We start from the raw sequence: 14,390 nt of genomic DNA on the forward strand, positions 1-14,390 counted from the left end.
TTAACTTAGTAATTCTAATTTCCTCATTCGTTTAATTACTTTAGTAATTCTAATTTCCCAACTTAATTTAACTAGAATTGAGAAACGGGATGTTATACTAACCTTAAATCCTTTTGATAAGATCAAATTCAGCTTCGAGATGGTCAAAAACGTAAATGTCTATATCAAAACAGGTTTTCTCTCTTGCAGGTTTGTTGTGGTGGGACGGCTTAAGAGGAGTTATAAAGGCGTGTGGAAGAACGTTTCATTGCAAGATCCACGGTGCTCGTCGAAAATCTCACATTTTCGGCGAGTGTCGTTTCTGACTTTTTTTTTTTTTTTTTAATCTCGTTACAATTTCTAAATAAATAAATAAACATATGATTTTTTTTTTTTTTTTTTTTTATGTTTTTATATTATTGATTCAGCTGGTTACCTATAATATATATATATATATATTGAGTCCACAATTTTAGGAGACCGTAATGTCATGTCTCCATCTGTGACAGCTAATTTACACATGCCATTTTCCACGCAATCATGATATTTTTGAATTTCAACCTCTTTTAATAAACCACGCCATTAGGTCGGAGTCCGAGTGTTCGTGAGTTGGTCAAGTCCGATTATGATATTTTTTTAGACCCGATTCCATATTCGAATTCAATTATTTGGAGTGTTCGTGAGTTGGAAAAGTTTTCACACTAGAAAACGTGTTTTAAAGCCTTAAGGAGAAGCCCAAAGAGGACAATATCGGCTAGGGGTGGACTTGGGCTGTTACATTCAACCTCAAAATAAACATAGAAGTCTCAAACAGCTAAAATTCTATCGTAACGACTCATATATCAGTATTTAGATCAGGATTAGAAATTTAGATTCAGTACCTCGTCGCCTCAAGACTTTCTTACATCCATTGCGACATAGCCACGTTATTTAATTCTCGCTTCTAAGAGAGAAGATTATTCTCATAGACCAACACAAGTTATTTTAATATGTTTTATTCTCGTTAACTCACATGGTTCCTAGTAAAATTTTCCAAAGGTCACCTAATATATAATTGTTCGAAACACAATAAGCTTTAATTTCGGAGTTCTTATAATTGAGCTACTTGAAAAGAAAGTGTACCGTGATAATAGGGTGTGGAAACCCTTCTCTAATAGACACATTAAAATCATGAAGCTGACGACAATATATAACGGGTCAAAGTAGACAATATTCATTAGCAGTAGGTATGAGTTATTATAAATATAGTCCAGTCCATTTATGTACTTTTTTACTACGGGTGTTCATGGTCCGGGTTGGGTTGGGTTAAGGGATTTTTTTTTACCAAACCCAAAAGTTCGGGTTGGTTGAATTGGTAACCCAACCCAACCCAAAACTTTTCACAACTGTTTTCGGGTTGGGGTCGAGTTGGGTTGTCAATTTTTTTTCAAGTTTTATTAATCCACACTTTATAATTATTCTGATACAATCTTAGCTATAATATATTAAAAATTCACAGACAAACACAAATCATATCTATAACTATTCACAAAAAAAAAAAAAAAAAAAAAAAAAAAAAAAAAAAAAAAAAAAGTTAGACGTAGGCCAAAGTACCACTCTAGCAAACCCGTTAGACGTGGGTCTCCCTAGAGAGGCCAAAGTACCACTCTAGCAAACCTGTTAGACGTGGGTCTCCCTAGAGAGGCCAAAGTATCACTTTGGCAAACCCGTTAATAGAATGGGTTAAAGTTAGGCGTGGGTCTCGCTAGACCAGCAAAAGTACTACTCTCGCAAACCCATTAATAATGAAGGATTCTTACTATAATTTATATATTTTGATTTGTATCGGGTCAATCGAAGGGCTATAAAAAATGAACCCAACCCTACCCGAAATGCTAATCCAACCCAACCCAACCCTTATAGTTCGGGTTGGGTTGGTCCGAGTTGTCGAGTTGAATGTACACCCCTATTTTTTACTCCGGTGTCACGCTAACACCAGCCGAACATAAGGTTTTTGTTTTTTATTTTTGAAAATTATACTTATTTTCTTATAACAAATTTTTACCATCACTAGAAGATTATGAAATTATTAAAATAAATTATATGAAGAAAAAAAAAACACAAAAATATCTTGTCAATGATTTATGGAACATTTATGAGCTCGTTCGTGAAAAACGAGGTAATACAATATCATATTGTTCATATGATCCATATCCTTTGAGTAAACCATAATTTTCTCTCATTTCTTCTTATTTAATTGCCCTTTTCGTTACAATAAAACACATATTTTGATTTTCTTTCTGTTTGTTTCCCGAGAAAGTTATAAAGAAACCGGCAAGAATCGGAGCCCAGCTGCTTCCATGGATTCCGGTAGGTTTCAGCCGTTTGTCTCTCTCTCCGCCGCCTTGGCTCGCCCGGATTTCGCCGGAGATTCATAGTTCCGGTCAATGTTTCAGATTCCGGTGCTCTAGCTTCCCGTTCGTATTCTGTTCATTTTCCCGGAAAATCAAGGTTCTTTCCTATTTTTCATTACTTTTTTTTTTTTTTTTGCTTTTTTCCTTTAGCCTCGGGTAATTTAAGAATGATCCTAGATTTATAATCAAGGAATACTATCGGTACGAGGGTCTTTGGGGAGCTCAAAACAAAGGCACAAGAGCTTATGCTCAAAATGAACAATATCATACCATTGTGGAGAGTCGTGTTCATCTAACAATTTTCAGTCTCAGTTTCTTTATACTTGAAGATTACACATTTAGGTTAACTCGAAAATAAAATATTTAACATACTTGAAGATTACACATTTAGGTTAACTCGAAAATAAAATATTTAACCTTCGACTTTAATATATAATAATAATTTAATTTAAGTTTAAAGGTTTTTTTTATAAATTTCAATTATTTTTTAAATATAGTACTAATATTTTTTTGAAAGAGAATTTTATAAATTTTGAGGATATTTTTTAAACTTTTTAAAAATTATAAAATATTATTAAAAATTTTAAAAAAATTTAAAAATTATAGGTTAACAGCAAGCCGCTAACGGAAATTGTGTTTTTGGGCTTCCCTTCCGGGCTTCTTTATCTACTAGGGAGAGGTTTTCACACCCTTGTAAAAAAATGTTTCATTCTCCTCTCCGACAACTGTGAGATCTCACAATCCACCCCCCTTCGAGCCAAAGCATCCTCGCTGGCACTCGTTTCACTCTTCAATCGATGTGAGATTTCACAATCCACCTCCCTTCGCGTCCTCGCTAGCACATCGCCCAGTGTCCACCCCCTTTCGAGACTCATCATTCTCGCTAGCACATCACTCGGTGTCTGGCTCTGATACCATTTGTAACAGCCCAAGCCCACCGCAAGTAATATTATCCTCTTTGGGCTTCTCCTTCCAAACTTTCCCTCAAGATTTTTAAACGCTTGTACTAGACAGAGGTTTCCACACCCTTATAAGGAATGTTTCGTTCCCCTCTCCAACCGATTTGGGATCTCACAACCCTTATTAGGTTAATAGAATCTTCAAGTATTGAACAAAAAGATTGTGATTCTCGAGAGTGTAGTCCTAGTGAAAATTTGTAGTAGAGTTCTATTAGATTAGTAATGTGCTCCAAAGAAGAGGTGTCATCGAGATAGTGCTAGATGGATAGATGACCATTTAATGAGAGGCTCTATGGTCTAATTTGTTAAAACGATAGACAAGAGGTACATCGTCCCTATTTGGTTCAAAATTTAAAATTTGAGACAGCAAACCTTTTGAGTTAGATTCTGTCATATACTCTCCAACAGCATTCCTTTTGGTTCTGAATACATGACGTTGTACAAACAAAAACCAGACAAAATAATGAATGTTTGTTTATTTCCACTTGTATTATCCAAATCTTTTATTAGATTCTATCTGATCTGTTCCAAATTTTCATTGAATAGAACTCGGGGAAGAACGACGAGCACAAGAAACCGACCTACCTCGAAAAGGCGATGGAGCACTTGTTCATGAAGCTCAAGAAATGGAAGAACTCTGAAAATGCTTCTGCTGCTGAAGCAATGGCAAAGTCTGCAAAGAAGAAGGATTTGATCATTCGTGGCTCGGGGAGTATACATATCGACGGTTCAAGCAACTTCGTCTCGAGTTTCTCGAAACGGGGTGAGAAGGGTATCAATCAGGACTGCTGCATTGTGTGGGAGGTATGCAAATATAGCTTAAAAACATGAACTTTTGTTCATAATGGTTATTGTAACGACCCAGATCCACCGCTAGCAGATATTGTCTTCTTTTGGACTTCCCTTTCGGGCTTCCCCTCAAGGGGCTTTAAAACGCGTCTGCTAGGGGAAGGTTTCTACACCCTTATAAATGGTGGTTTGTTCTCCTCCCCAACCAATGTGGGACATTACAATCCACTCCCCTTCGAGACCCAGCGCCCTCGCTGGCACTCTTTCCCCCTTTTTGTTCTCCTCCCCAACCAATGTGGGACATCACAATCCACCCCCCTTCGGGGCCGCACTCTTTCCTTCCTTCAATCGATGTGAGACCACCCCCAAATCCACCCCCTTTGGGGCCCATCGTCCTTACTAGCACACCGCCTTGTGTCTACCCCCCTTAAGGGAACAGCGAGAAGGCTGGCACATCGTCCGGTGTCTAGCTCTGATACCATTTGTAACGACCCAGATCCACCACTAGCAGATATTGTCTTCCTTGGGCTTTCCCTTTCGGGTTTTCCCTTTCGAGCTTCCCCTCAAAGCTTTAAAACGCGTCTGCTAGGGCAAGGTTTCCACACCCTTATAAATTATGTTTTGTTCTCCTCCCCAACCAATATGGGATCACAGTTATTGACAAATGGCTTTCATTATAGGAATTTGGATGTCAAAAGGATATGATGTTTTGTGGTGTTTTTGATGGGCATGGACCATGGGGCCATTTTGTTGCAAAGAAGGTTAGAGAATCAATGCCAATAGCTTTGCTCTACAATTGGCAAGAAGCACTTGTTCAAGCTTCTCCTCACTCACATTTGGAACTCAACTTAGCCAAAACACATCTAAAGTTCAATTTATGGGAGCATTCTTATATACAAGCTTGTGCTATGGTGGATCGAGAGCTCGAACGACACCGTAAAATCGACACGTTTCATAGTGGAACGACGGCCCTTTCCATCGTTCGACAAGTAATGTTATAGTTGTTATGTTACTCTCTTTTATATGGGTGAGATCTCACATCTGTTGGAGAAGGGAACGAAACATTTTTTATAAGGGTGTGGAAACCTCTCCCTAATAGTCACGGTTTAAAAAAAATCGTGAGGTTGATGGTGATGTGTAACGGGCCGAAGCAGACAATATCCGTTAACGGTGGGCTTGGGCTGTTACAAATTGTATCAAAGCCAGACACTGGGCAATGTGACAGCGAGAATGCTGGCCTCTCAAGAAGGGTGGATTATGGAATCCCACCTCAGTTGGAGAGGGGAATGAAGCATTCTTTATAAGGGTGTGGAAACCTTTCCCTAGCAAATGGGTTTTAAAAAACCGTGAGGCTGACGGTGGTACGTAACGAGCTAAAGCGGACAATATTTGTTAGGGGTGAGCTTGGGCTGTTACAAATTGTATCAGAGTCAGACACGGGGCGATGTGCTAGCAAAGATGTTGGGCCTCCAAGGAGGGTAGATTGTGAGATCCCACATCGGTTGAACAACGAGGACGTTGGGCCTCCAAGGAGGGTAGATTGTGAGATCCCACATCGGTTGAACAACGAGGACGTTGGGCCTCCAAGGAGGGTAGATTGTGAGATCCCACATAGGTTGGACAACGAGGACGTTGGGCCTCCAAGGAGGGTAGATTGTGAGATCTCATATAGGTTGGACAATGAGGACGTTGGGCCTCCAAGGAGGGTAGACTGTGAGATCACACATCGGTTGGACAGCGAGGATGTTGGGCCTCCAAGAAGGCTAGATTGTGAGATCCCACATCGGTTGGACAACGAGGACGTTGGACCTCCAAGGAGGGTAGATTGTGAGATCCCACATCGGTTGGATAACGAGGACGTTGGGCCTCCAAGGAAGGTAGATTGTGAGATCCCACATCGATTGGACAACGAGGACGTTGGGCCTCCAAGGAGGGTAGATTGTGAGATCCCACCTTGGTTAGGGAGAGGAACAAAACATTCCTTATAAGGGTGTGGAAACCTCTCACTAACAAACCCATTTTAAAATTATGAGGAAGACAACGATAAGCAACGGGCCAAAGCGAACAATGTCCGCTATATGTGGACTTGGACTATTACAATATGATTTCTAGTGCTCGTTTTCTTTATCAAGCTTTTTATATGAACTTGTGATTTATCAGGGTGACACAATTATCATTGCAAACCTCGGTGACTCTCGGGCCGTGTTGGCTACAACTTCTAACGATGGAAACTCGATGCCGACACCAATTCAGCTCACTATCGATTTCAAGCCGAATCTACCTCGTTTGTTCCTCTCTTTGTATATAAACGAGTATTGAAAAGGGAAAGCACAAAGCTCTAACATGTTTGTTATTTGTTATGCGTAGAGGAGGCCGAGAGGATAGCACAATGCAACGGGCGGGTTTTCTGCTTGCAAGATGAACCCGGGACGCATCGTATTTGGTTGCCGAACGGGGAAACACCGGGGCTATCATTGTCGAGATCGTTCGGAGATTTTTGTGTTAAGCATTTTGGTCTCATTTCTATGCCTGATGTAACACAAAGAAGTGTAACCAACCAAGACTTGTTTGTTGTACTTGCAACAGATGGAGTAAGGCTCTTCACTCTTGTTTTTCTCAGCTAAATGCATGAGTGTGGTATCAAATGCTTCATCTATGTGTATCAGATATGGGACGTGGTGTCGAATCAAGAGGCAGTGCAAATCGTACATTCGACCGTCGATAGAGAAAAATCAGCTCGACGTTTGGTCGATTATGCTACCAGTGCATGGAAGCGGAGGAGGCCAGGAATTGCAGCGGATGACATGTCGGTTATCGTCCTCTTTCTCCATTCTTCACCTTTGCATCATCAACCTCTTGCTCTGATGTAGCTTTACGAGCTTTAATCGTACCACATGACATGGTGAACAAAACCATGTCGTAGATTCACGTTACATTGATAAGTATAAGAGCAATACCTTATCTTGGGTATGGGTCGTTACAAATGGTATAAGCTCAATAATTTTTCTAGCAAGATGTAGTGAATAGACAAACCTATGCGGAAGCTAGTGGCATGTGACACTCGAGTAAAGAACGGGTACATGAATGAATCGAGACCACATTATATGTCCAGTGACTTGACCTCCTGAGAATTTTCCTAAGATGCATGTGAGTGAGAATAAAACATGTTGGAACGGCTCATGAAATAAAGAGTTTTATTCGTTTATTTATATTGAATTGTCTTGAACTTTATCTTGCTCCTAAAACTTCCCTAATTGGGTCATCGACTTTGTCTCTAGACCCATTTCTTGATCCTGGTAGCCTAACTCGAGTTTAACTCAAGACTACTCATTAGTAAACCTTTAACTTACCTTCTCTAATCGGGTTTTATCTAGTTTACCATGTCCATTGACACTACAGAGTGTAATGTACCACTTAGATATAAAGGAGTTTCTAGGGCATCTTGACTGACTAATAGTTATCTGCACTAACATAATACATCGAGCTTGTAACGACCCTAAATTTCCACATATCTAGAGTCGCCACTAACGTCTCATGCTCATCTATAAAGCGGAAATATAACTCTTACATGAACATCATTTGTAACGTAAATTTCAAAAACGTTAGAAACAACTTCTTCTCTGGAAAACACAGCCATGATCTTACGTGTTTAAATACAAAATACTAAAATTGAGAGAAAATAAAAACAAATACAAAATAATTTAAAACAATGGAATGCAAAACAACCTATTCTAACTTAAAACTAAGAATTTAAATATGAGTCTACCCTATGCACGTGCCACAGTCTCTGCTCGCGATGTCGCCGTTCTCTGTACAAGTGCACCTTGCCTTTACCTGAAAAATGATGTGGCACACGGCCTGAGTATTTCAAAGAATACTCAATAAGTGGCCCCACTATAGGGGCCATGCAAATAGAAACCCATGCAATCATGATTTAGGGACCTATCTCTAATTATCTTAGGGGTGGCCTACAGTCTCGGAAAAATTAGATGTGTAGTACTTCCCTACACACGACTCACACGTGCAAGTGTGAATCCCCAGGGCGCTCGCACACCCCCTGGACCCGCTGGTCAAGCTAATCTGTAGCGACGTCCGGAGTCAGCGGAACCCCATAGTGTCATGCGCCTCATGAACACCCTCATTTGTGTGCTTTCGCACCTGTGCGCATTCGCGCTCATCATACGGTGCGCGTCCGCACTCGTCATCTCTAGGGGAAGTAGCCCTATGCTTATGAACATACAATATGCATGAGGTCTCTCTAAATCCATCATAATGTCTTTTCTGACACAACCCTCTAGTCTCATCTCTTTGTTACTCTAGGTAACACATACTCGTGGATATTTATATTAATATCATTTTCACACTCTTAGGGTTGTGTCCTATGTCGATCTAACGACATGATGCAATATGACACTCATCATCATATAGCATGCTCAATATGGAAAACATCATCATATTAAGGTAAACGTCACGCAATCATCATACTCATCATATTGCCACAAAGTGCATCAAACATATAAAGTACGACATTCATCAAAATATATATATATATATATATATATATATATATATATATATATTGAGCACATCGTCAAGTATCGTAACCCACACATCATCATGACTCATACATCATCATAACTCATATACCGCATCGTACGACATAGTTCATAAATCATCGTAACTCATACAATTTTTAGCCTATCCTATAGTAAGACCACTTACCTGATTAGCTTAAACTGGTATCACCAATTTATCAGGTTTTGTTCTTTGTATCCATGCCAACCTATATGAACCATGACATCAATTTCAATTTCAATTCTCTAAATTTTACAATGGTCCCTGTGTTAAACTTCATGCCAACCTATATGAACCATGACATCAATTTCAATTACAATGCTAATTAAAATCTAAATAACTTGGTAATGGAAGGGGAGATTTGATTCTAATTAATTGGATAAAGGATTTTGATTTTCTTTTTCTTTTCTAAAAATTTCAGAAGGATTTTTTTTTTTTTTTTAATTACGTACTTTTGGCCATTTTCAACAAGTTTGATTTTTTATAAGATATCTTAAATATAAATAATGGAAAGAGAGATCTAAAATAACTTTTCTATCGGTTTCAAAAAATAAAAGAAAAGGAGATCTAACTTACAGTCTATCTCTTTCCATTCCTATCAAATCTGGTTGAAGTGAAGTCATCTCCCATTTTTCTCTACCCTCTGTTATCTTTCCTATGTTTCTTTCTCCAATTTTTGGCTTCCCAAAATCTGCCATTTTTTTTTCGAGTAGGTGTTGGAGAGATATTCGAGAAGGATGAGAGAGAGTCGATAATTTTTTTTTAAAACTATTATTATTATTTGTGGGTCGTTACAGAGCTCGTATATGAGTCCCGCTCTCGATCAAATACGACTCATCTACTAGTCTCTCTAACAGCTTGATATAGTATAAAGCGCGACGATTAGGCATACTCGAGGCCCTAAGCCCTCTAATAGCCTATGATTCACCTTTCCTAGGTCATTGAGCCACATTTAGGATTAGTTATAGTTGTGTGGGTTGACTAATACTTTATAGGGACGGGTAGAGCACAAACCCTAATCATGAACTTACTTCGTCTAGTGAGAGTCTACTTAGTATATAGGAATGCAACGTCATTCACTTATGGCTCGTGACAATAGAGGGTACTAGTGCAGGAGCACCCGTTGCACTTACTATATAATATGTCTTGGACCATCAAGAACCTGAAATGGAATAGGGATAGGGAGCTTGTTAGGTACCACTAGGAGAGCTTCCAACTACCACTCAGTAGTAAGCACCTATAGAGTTGTGGAAAGAATGAGAGATTACCAATAGAGAGCGACAGCTCCTCAATGCATTTTAGACCTATCTTAGAGTCCATGATAGATGATGATACCGGTGTATGATACTGGTCATAGGCAGGAGCGTGTGGAGTCGTGTGTTACGGTCGTAAATTTTTAATGGTGCAGCGTCGTGATCTTGACACACTCACGACAAACCTTGAGGGGAACCTAAGCCACATATTCATTTTTTGTCCGTCTTTATGGCTTCGTTGGACTTTAGGTGAGGCTTATATTTCGCCAACCGAACACAAATTATTTTGAATCCAAGCTTGTTCGGTCACACACGTTGCCTGCGCGTGCATGTTCAATCTTCTGTGACCCAACCGACTTGCCTCTATACTAGGCCAAGTCATTTGGCTTGACCTTGCCTCTACTCGGGGCCAAGGTCTCTCATGTGCAACATCGCATCTCATCATGTCTTCTTGATTCTCAATTAACACAATCATCATGTCTTGATGTCATCCCAAGTCTTAGGATGTCATTGACCATTATAGTTCGCTCGGTCTAACTCATCGAGAATAGGCCCATGTGCGTCCATAACATTGGAACATCCCGAACACTCATCCATATGGGTTCTACCGAGGCATTGGACCTTCCCGTGTCCATGCTAGTTCATTTACAGAATCTATTCAGATAGTGGGTGCACAATTCGACCTTCGAGTAGGGGCGCAATGTTGGCACATTGTACCATCCGACACTGTCCTTGAAAGACCCATTTCAAAGGAAGTCACTCGAGACATTCGTCTCGTAACACTCGACCTCACTGTTTTTAACCATTTTTGAAAGTTTATTAATTAAAAAAATAAAATACAAAGTTTTAGTTTTTTTTATTATTATTATTAATTTAGGCTTATTTATTCAATAGCCTCGCATTTTGAATCGACACGTAGTGGGCCCATTTATTCGATGCCCAAACTCGATGAATACTCATGAACCCTAATTCATTATAATCTTGCTTCTCCTCCTCCTCTTTGCCGTTGATTATCTCCGCTTCTTTATCGGTAAAACTTCAATTTCTTGAAATTCTCATTACTTCATTTTTGCAATCTTGTTCTTTGGGATTTTATATCAGCGAAACAACGCTGAAATCCAATATTACGATCATAGGGGTCCACGGATTGTCAGTCGTTATGTTCGATATTGTTCGCCTTACAATTTCTATACGTTTTTGTAACTTGTGTGTGTCATGCCTTTTATTGTCGATTTATAGAATGAATTTGGAATTATTAGGCTAGCGAGAAAACAGTTTTTGATTGTTTAGAGATCGAGTTTGTCGGCCATTAATCTGAATATTGTGGAGCTGATGCGCTGTTTGTCATTTGTGTATTATTTGAAGTCTTGAATTTTCGGTGTAGGGAGTGAAGTACTATTGATTTAGGATGTATATACTTCCTCACTGCAGTTTTCTTTGTTTTTGTTTTTGTTTTGTTAATTTGAGTGGAACAAATAGAACAGTTCTATGAGTAGAATAAAGTGACTCAATTCGACTGTATGAATCCTTAATTTTGTAAGGTACATACTAGTTCTGAGTTTATTGCTCGATTGGTAATTTCCGATATCTTTTCAATTCTTTTCTTCATAAACAGTGTTTCTGAATCAATGATTTCGGCGTGCAGTTTACATTTAACTATATCATCGTTCAGTTTATGAATTTCCCTTTTTCAGTCTGGACTTCAATGTTGAATTATTCATTCTCTTTATGTTTTTTCATTTGGTTTATGTATTGATGGTGGTTCTTCCTTTATCAGGCAATTTGTCGCGGTTGTTGGTCGAATCCAGAATTTCGAAGATGGTAACTGTTTCTTCTTGGAAGTGATTTTTATGTGTTGACGATGTATTTTAGTTATATATTCAATTGAGTTTTGTTTTGGGAGATTGTGTTTTATGATGTGAGTTTTCTTTAATGTTTGCAGCCGTCTCACAAGACCTTCATAATCAAGAAGAAGTTGGCTAAGAAGATGAGACAGAACAGGCCTATTCCTCACTGGATACGGCTGAGGACTGACAACACCATCAGGTCTTTAGCTCTTTTCTGCCTTTTTTTTTCATATTATCTCATTTCTGTTCTTCTCAGTTTTGAATTTAACATCATATGTTGATGTATACTTCAGGTACAATGCTAAGCGAAGGCACTGGCGCCGCACGAAGCTCGGATTTTGAGGTGTTTCTCTTGTGATTTGCTCTTCATCCTGTTTGGAATCTTTTTTTAACTGTTATGTTAGTTGTGGAGAAGACAAAGGATATAGAGCTAGAGTTTTGAACTTTTTCCTCTTAATTTAAGAACTTATTGAAGAGAAACTCACGTTAATCTTTAGATTTACTTCACTGTTCAATTTATATCTCCAGTAATTTCAATTATCAAGTTAATTTCAGTGTTGGTGCTTTTTCTTCTTACCTTAGTGTGGAGTTTTATTCTGGTCTGAATTGTTCAATGATTCATGTGGATGATATGAGTTTGGTGTCCTCATATCTATTTTTAAAAAAATCTGATTCATTTACCTACTTGTCTGGGTGCATTAGTTTGCATATTTGACTTGAGATCCCATATCGATTGGAGAGAGGAATAAGTATCAATGAGGACGTTAGGTCCTGAATGGGGGTGGATTGTGAGATCCCACATCGATTGAGGAGGAGAACGAAACATTCTTTATAAGGGTGTGAAAACCTCTCCCTAGCAGATGCGTTTTAAATACCTTGAGAGAAAGCCCAAAAGGGAAAGCTCATAGAGGAACGTATCTGCTAGCGGTGGGCTTGGGATCGTGTATGGAAGGAATTCCCCACTCGACAAGTTTGGTCTTTCCCCAATCGTGTATGGAAGGAATTCCCCACTTAACGCGCCAAATTTTTTATGATTAAACCAATCTGTCTTGGGAGGAATTTCTCTTGCATCTGATCCACTATTCGTGTTTGCCTCTTGATTAATCTTTTTCTATTCATCTTAGATCAATTTCCATATTGAGATGCCCTTGAGCCATAGCCTGAAGGGGTGCCAAAAATAAGAAAAAAAGGTCTCCACCAGTCGCCAATAGTCTCTCTTTTGAGGAGAGTGGCATGGCTAAACATCATCTTAGAAGCGAAATAGTTTTTCAAATAGAGTTCGTGTGACTCTCGAGTCCGAGTTTACCGTGTTGGAATAAATAGGAAATGGAATGACGGGAAAGAGGATTTGAGAGGAAATGGGAATGGGTTTCATTTTGAAACCCATGTTTGGTAGTGTAGAAGATTTCGGCAATTAATTGAAAAATGGAATTAGAGAATAAAATCTAGGAGTTAAAATTTGAGTTTGAAAACTCAATGATTGAATTTTACGACGAATTTGATACTGCATTCTCATCGAGGTTTAGAGATTACAAAACTGGTGTAAATTTGAGGAGTTTTATGTGTATAAAAATGAAAATGTTGTACATCTCGAGTGTAATATAGAACTGGAGCTATATGAAAATGTTGTACATCTCGAGTGTAATATAGAACTGGAGCTATATGAAAATGTTGTACATCTCGAGTGTAATATAGAACTGGAGCTGTACGAAGATGTTGTACATCTCGAGTGTAATATAGAACTGGAGCTGTACGAAGATGTTGTACATCTCGAGTGTAATATAGAACTGGATCTTGAGTGTAATATAGAACTGAATCTTGAGTGTAATATAGAACTTGATCTCTGAGACCATAATTTTAAGAATGAAACAACCCAACAATGGTTGCTATATAGACCATGGTAGGATTTGCTCCTATCTGTCCTAGCCTTTCTAACTTCTCTCCTTCAATCCTTTTGGAACTCCCGGGTTGGTTACCTCCTCTCTGTCTTAGCTTAGCCTTTCTAGCTTTGTTTGTTTTATTCGCCGATTGAACTCTGAAGGACCATTGATTCAGAAATGGACGTTTTTTTCGAGATTTTCGTCCATTTTGGATGTAATTACATTGGAAGGAAAGAGACTGAACTCCTACACCTATCCCACTAATAGCCTTCACAAGAAGAATTATCCTGTACAGTAAGAAAAGAAGAAGAAACAGAAAACTTGAACCTCGGCGACTGAGTCACTTTCTACCCGGTTTTTACTTTTAATGTTTTAGTTAAGAAATGAGTATACTTTAATTAAGTTTGATATTCTATACTTTTATTATGGGTGTGGAAATTTCTCCCTAGTAAACGTGTTTTAAAATCTTGAGGCTGATGGTGATATGTAACGGGTAAAAGCAGACAATATTTGCTAGCGAGGACGTTGGGTTCCCAAGAGGGGTGGATTATGAGATCCCGCATTGGTTGGAGAGGAGAACGAAACATTTCTTATAAGAGTGTGGAAACTTCTTAGTAGAGCAAGGACGCTAGGTTCCAAAGGTAAGTGGATAGCGAGATCCCATTAGTAGAGCGAAGACGCTAGGTTCTCAAAGGAGGTTTAAAGATCTAATGAA

At 38.8% G+C, this 14,390-nt stretch overlaps 2 protein-coding genes across 3 annotated transcripts; both read left to right on the forward strand.

The window, feature by feature from the left end:
• Positions 1–2,178: 2,178 nt before the first annotated feature.
• On the forward strand, positions 2,179–7,042 carry LOC111780580 (putative protein phosphatase 2C 73). Of its 2 annotated transcripts, none has more exons than XM_087119479.1 (6): positions 2,179–2,469; positions 3,878–4,135; positions 4,801–4,881; positions 6,281–6,404; positions 6,488–6,711; positions 6,787–7,042. In XM_087119479.1, the coding sequence occupies exons 2-6, from the start codon at positions 3,929–3,931 to the stop codon at positions 6,988–6,990; spliced, it is 840 nt and encodes a 279-aa protein (XP_086975605.1). In that variant the 5' UTR covers positions 2,179–2,469; positions 3,878–3,928; the 3' UTR covers positions 6,991–7,042. The 2 variants fall into 2 exon arrangements, with proteins under 2 accessions (XP_086975605.1, XP_023516780.2); XM_023661012.2 differs by having other exon boundaries at positions 2,181–2,469; positions 4,801–5,109.
• A 3,801-nt stretch (positions 7,043–10,843) lies between these two features.
• LOC111780299 (large ribosomal subunit protein eL39z/eL39x) lies at positions 10,844–12,349 on the forward strand. Its single transcript, XM_023660663.2, has 4 exons — positions 10,844–10,978; positions 11,726–11,769; positions 11,891–11,994; positions 12,089–12,349. The coding sequence occupies exons 2-4, from the start codon at positions 11,767–11,769 to the stop codon at positions 12,135–12,137; spliced, it is 156 nt and encodes a 51-aa protein (XP_023516431.1). The 5' UTR covers positions 10,844–10,978; positions 11,726–11,766; the 3' UTR covers positions 12,138–12,349.
• The last annotated feature ends 2,041 nt before the right edge of the window (positions 12,350–14,390 follow it).

Source organism: Cucurbita pepo, chromosome 18, assembly GCF_057944985.1.
Source record: "Cucurbita pepo subsp. pepo isolate OVF chromosome 18, ASM5794498v1, whole genome shotgun sequence".
Lineage (NCBI taxonomy): Eukaryota > Viridiplantae > Streptophyta > Magnoliopsida > Cucurbitales > Cucurbitaceae > Cucurbita > Cucurbita pepo.

What these genes read in the sequence shown, in the direction of transcription:
- LOC111780580 (XM_023661012.2), top strand. Translation starts at nt 3,929, where the DNA reads ATGGAGCACTTGTTCATGAAGCTCAAGAAATGGAAGAACTCTGAAAAT. An exon ending in TTTCAAGCCGAATCTACCTC is followed by an intron (nt 6,405 to 6,487) that starts GTTTGTTCCTCT and finishes TGTTATGCGTAG; the next exon opens with AGGAGGCCGAGAGGATAGCA. An exon ending in TTGTACTTGCAACAGATGGA is followed by an intron (nt 6,712 to 6,786) that starts GTAAGGCTCTTC and finishes TATGTGTATCAG; the next exon opens with ATATGGGACGTGGTGTCGAA.
- LOC111780299 (XM_023660663.2), top strand. An exon ending in AGGACTGACAACACCATCAG is followed by an intron (nt 11,995 to 12,088) that starts GTCTTTAGCTCT and finishes TGTATACTTCAG; the next exon opens with GTACAATGCTAAGCGAAGGC.